At 43.8% G+C, this 5428-nt stretch overlaps 1 protein-coding gene across 1 annotated transcript; it reads right to left on the bottom strand.

Annotated features, from left to right (window-relative positions):
• Positions 1 to 1250: 1250 nt before the first annotated feature.
• On the bottom strand, positions 1251 to 3205 carry LOC123403367 (ubiquitin-NEDD8-like protein RUB1). The gene is made up of 3 exons (XM_045097305.1): positions 3012 to 3205; positions 2137 to 2396; positions 1251 to 1580 (listed from the first exon to the last, which is right to left on the bottom strand). The coding sequence occupies exons 1-3, from the start codon at positions 3102 to 3104 to the stop codon at positions 1472 to 1474; spliced, it is 462 nt and encodes a 153-aa protein (XP_044953240.1). The 5' UTR covers positions 3105 to 3205; the 3' UTR covers positions 1251 to 1471.
• Positions 3206 to 5428: the final 2223 nt, after the last annotated feature.

Here is a 5428-nt window from a genome sequence, read left to right as displayed (position 1 = left end):
GGGATACATAACAGCAATCCACTTTAGACGCCCTTGTAGGTGCATCAGGAATGTACCAAAATAATAACTGAAAAGGGAAAATAAATAGCTAGTATACATATGCTAGAAGGAATCAAGGAACAAGGAGGGTAAGACCGAAAAGTAGTTAGTGAATGGTAATGTGTAGTTCAACATATTATTATTTATTTTACACCAACAGACATAGAGACTGTTTTCTGAATGAAAATGTTAGCAAGATAGGCATATGTGTCTTTTGGAAAGCAATAGATTCAAAAGAATAAAGAGGAGCATGCATATTTATTTTAATATATTCTCTAAATGGTTTGTCCAGGAGCACTCGGCGAGTCTCTATTGGTACTCACTATCCAAATAACTCCCTTCCCATCACACCCTATTACATCAGTCTTGCTTCGTTCTGCAGAATGCTGCTAATGTCAGAAATATATTGGAAGCTATAGATTTTCCACCATGTCAGACACTCCAAGAAGAGCAAAGATTAGGTCAATACAATCATAGTGGAACCCACTGTTGTGATGAATAGGATGATGATATGTGTCCATCAATTTTTCTTACTTTATAGAACACATAAAGTATTTCCTCCTCATAGCTATCGTGGATGAATGTATGACATGCTTATCTTTATAATTTGCAAGGCCTATGCTGAACTTATTCTACATTATGACCACAACGCTGACACGAGAGTATATCCCCATGAGATTCCTGTCAATATAGGCAAACTACAACAATCAATAGTACGATCACACGTGGCGACAACTCTTATCGTATATCCTCGTCTAAAGTTAAACCCAAAAAAACATAAACATTTCTAATATAAGAATAAGTAAATCACAGTCTGGAGAGAAGAAAATACTTTTTGTGGCCAATAAGAATTGATTCTCCATTTCACAAACTGATTACACTCTAGAGTAAATGGCTGTGAACTATTTATTTAGTATTAGGCATTAAAATACGACTGGGCAGTCATGCTACAAATGAAAAATTTGCCAAATCTAGTGATCATAGTCCAGCACTCCAGCGTAGAATTAACCGTGCTTAAACCAGGTGGGATGGTAAATAGGCAGCACATGGAAGCTGATACACATATTACATAAGGAGCAAGGGTTCAGGACTATAATTCGCTTGATCGAATTTCTTAATCGATTATGCATTTTCAGCTGCAGAAGAGGAAAGCATGGATTCAGCATTTTTGATGTAGTAATGTTTCTGGTTCAAAGTAGAGGCAGAGAAACTAGCGACAAATAATTAGTTGACAGAGCTCATAAACTTATCAGTTCAAGTATTTCTCATCCACTGTAGACAAATAGCTTCCTTAGTTACCTATATACTGATAACTTGCCACTCCAATCATGTCAAGTGCATGATTTTAAGCCAAGTACAATGGTAGGACGAAAATAGCATAAACAAAGCTGCTCTCCTTGTGAATATATTCCTAGTTGAAATGAAACTGTATCTAGTGACCACCTCTCAGAGCAAGCACAAGATGGAGCACTGAACCACCTTCAATGTTGTAATCTTTAGCAGTTTTATCGTCAGCAAGTTGCTTCCCAGCATAAATGAGCCTGCAAAAGCAACAATCAGAGTAAGGATGATGTGCTAGTAAACGTTACAGGATTTCAAAGTCTAAACCCGGGTTGAAACAGGGCAGTGCTATGACTACGATAGGACGTCCAACTGGACAATATAATTACTTTGACAAGAAATTTCCCTCAATCCATGTACAGATGTCCTCAACCATTAAAGTGGGCAAGCTAAAAAAGCTTAAGGATAACATATTCCTGTATTGAAGATTATTAGTATCTGAGAAAGGACTGCTTAGACGTCAGGTTTATTTAGTTACTCATAGAGTCATAGGCCCATGAGCATAGAAGGATCAAATCATAACTAACTGAAGTAAGAGTCCATGTTACCAAGATTTTATAGGGATACTAATAACTGCTATATTTTTTATCCTGGCAAGGAAAAAGTTGACACAAAGGCATGCTCACTTTTTGTATGGATTTAAGAGGGTAGCTGAAGTACGACACAAAGCAATTACTACTACTTAAATCCAGAAGCTATACTTCGAGCAACCACCAATAACGCATAAACATCAAGTTCAGGGCATACGAAGCGTACCTCTGCTGAACAGGGGGAATGCCCTCTTTTTCCTCGACACGCTCCTTGATCCTATCAATTGTGTCGGTAGGCTCGATGTCAATCTCGATTTCCTTACCCGTGAGTGTCTTCACCTTGATCATAGTCCCACCCCTGAGCCTCAGGACCAAATGAAGTGTCGACTCTTTCTGAATGTTGTAGTCGGCTAATGTCCGTCCATCGTCCAGCTGCTTTCCAGCAAAAATTAGCCTTTGCTGGTCTGGTGGGATGCCTTCCTTGTCCTGCGTCCATGATGCATCTACCAAAGTAAGCGATTGGTATTTCTCGGTACGTACGTAAATACAAAGGCATACAGTGTCTCTTAACTGCTATAATCAGGAGGAAAAGTGACCATACAATTACATACTACCTCTGTTTCTAAATATAAGACGTTTTGGCAGTTTATATTGAACTGCCAAAACGCCTTATATTTAGGAACAGAGGGAGTACAAGATTAGTGTGGTAGCATATGAGTGTTGATACCAAGGAATTCGATAACAGAAGGTACAGCGCCCTTATGGTCAAATGTGAACACTGAAATCTCATGGCTATATTCTTCTGCACCTCCAGACTGAGGACGCCCACGCAGAACTAAAACGGACATAAGACTACACATTCAATGGGATCCATCTCATGATGATGCAATGAGCAGGGAACTAAATAAACCTAAGATGGAGAGCCCCTGAAGTGCAATTCCCGCGGGATCACGCTAGTAACTATGGGGAAACCGCAAGTGGATGGGCAATACGCGCGGAACTCGCTAGGGGAATGAAACGGATACAGACAGGGCTATCGTGTCGTCTCGCTCGGGACGAGGCGCAAGCACGCGAAACGGGGGCAAGAAGGGGAGGACCGACCTGGATCTTGGCCTTGACATTGTCGACGGTGTCGCTGCTCTCCACCTCGAGCGTGATCGTCTTCCCCGTCAGCGTCTTCACGAAGATCTGCATCTCCTCCTAGTCCCCTCTCCCTCCGCCTCCGAGGTTTTTCGCCTCCTCTCTCCCTCGCGGCGGCCGGTGTGTGAGGGGAAAGGCGGAGAACGAAGGGCAGAGAAGGGCCAAAGTGGACGGGATACATAGTAATGGGCTGTTAACTATTCAGCCCATGAGGCAGACCATAAGAAGTAGCAGGCCATATACAGATTGCTCGGTTTGGAGACTAACGACCCTGATTCTTGGCAGCAAATAGGAGAGGCATGTTTACCATCTCTACTATTAAAAGGGATCTGCCGTCGTCATGATGGTTCAACCTCGTGCGACCCCCCTCCTAACGCAGCGATACCCATCCTAGCATTTCCACCGTTCCATCGATTTTTTTCAATCCCTCCATAAACAAGTCGAAAAATCCGTCGCTAGCACAACCAAACATGACGGTTCAATAAAAAACCCATTCCGCGCATACGTGAAAAAAGTGCCTCCTCGCTCAAAAAAAAAAAAAAAAAAACCACGTCGTCCCACCTCCTTATTCCCTTCCCATCCCACGCCCCTTGCTCTCGATCTCATCTTTCTCCTCGCTCCCAGAAGGCCGACGGCGGCGGTACCGGTCAGATCGGGGCATGACGCGAGACGACGGTCCCCAATCCCCTCACAGTTGCCGCCGCGAGCTCCTCCTCGTTCCCTCCACTCTCCCAACACCACCTCCTCCCGACCAACAGCGCCTCCTGGCCTCCTCCTCCTCTTCATCATTCATGTCCTCGTCCTCACGCGACCTCCCTTCGTCGCTGGCGCTGCGGTTGTGCTCGGCAGAAGGAGTGGTTGTGGTGTGGCAGATGCGTGAGGAGGAGGTCGTGGTCATGGCGGCGCGACGGAGGTCGTGGCCGGCTGTCGCACGACATCAGGTTGTGACGCGATTGGTCGAGGCAGAGATGCCAACGCGCGGGGTCGCGGTCGAGTGGGGCATGAGGAGAGCGAGGAGAGGAAGGGGAAGGGTGGGAGGCGCGAGGACGGCGGCGCTCCAGCTACGGGGCTCGTCAGCCATGCGGTGCTGGGCGTGGAGTACCCCAGATCCTCTCTTGCTCGATGCCGCCATGATATTGCTCGCCATCGACCTCCCCGGGTGCTTTTCTCCCCAATTGGTGCCCACATGGCCATATCGATTCAAGCGCCAGGTGAAGACACCCCTCACTGTCCAAATGTGCTTCTCTACATGGGCGGTGTCACCGCGACCAGTTTGACTGTTCAAGCCAAGGTGAAAATATTGTCCTCCCTTTATTTCTCAGTTGTGTGAGATCTGATTTTATTCAAAATTTATGTGGAGCTTGAAGCACATGAACAAGAAATTGGAGATGGTTCTTTATCCATGGGATCTTCAAAAAACAGAAAACAACACAGGAAAGTATTAACTATAAATTGTACCATATTCAGATATTTTGTTTGCTTGCTTGTAAATCCCAATCAGACTTTTCCTTTCATTCTATTACATGTAAATGAATTACTTAAGTAATGTGAGACCTCTTATCAGATTATATCCTTTGGAGCTAACTGATGTTGCTCTATTTTACTTGCAGGGTTGCAATAAATCTTCACAGATCATATCTATTATCTTGTGGATCACTGAAACAATTGCACTGCAAAATAGCATGCCTTTCTTTAACGGTATGGCATCTTAGTACTATCCTTGGCGCCATAGTAAGGACACTATTTTTAACAAGTTCAATTCTGTGATATTTATAATCAGGGTGCTACATACTTTTCAGAAGCATGGCACCAAATTAGTTTTCATACTTTTGTTTCCCGAATGATATCAGATCGGACTGTTCACTGCTTACGCTCTCAAAGCACTGTACTTTGGCAGGTAAATAGTGTCATGAGTTGGTTTCCGTTCAACTTCTTTTCTTTATATTCGAAATTCATCCCCTGATTTTGCAGGCACTCGACTGATCGGGAGGTCGCCTTAATGGCTCTGATGGCTTATTTATCGTATATGTTAGCAGAGGTAATTTTTTTTGACAATTTTGAATTCTGACAGTCCATCTGCTTCTCCACAGTGCACGTGAGCAAACATTAACCTTTACAGTTGTTAAGTCTGAGTGGTATTTTGATTGTTTTCTTTTGCGGCATCGTCATGTCCCATTACGCATGGCATAATGTAACAGAGAGCTCCCGGATCACCACAAGGTGCTATTGCTGTGTTGTTTCTGCATTACTAAACTGTCTCTATGGCCTTCAAAGCAACTGTAACTTGTTTGTTTTATTTTGGTTAACCTATTTTGATTGAAACCATTTGTTACCCGAAGTAATCGTACCGTAATGTTGTAACTACAGGCACATATTTG

This window comes from Hordeum vulgare, chromosome 6H (genome assembly GCF_904849725.1).
Source record: "Hordeum vulgare subsp. vulgare chromosome 6H, MorexV3_pseudomolecules_assembly, whole genome shotgun sequence".
In the NCBI taxonomy this organism is placed as follows: domain Eukaryota; kingdom Viridiplantae; phylum Streptophyta; class Magnoliopsida; order Poales; family Poaceae; genus Hordeum; species Hordeum vulgare.
This window is presented reverse-complemented; position numbering and strand designations above follow the sequence as displayed.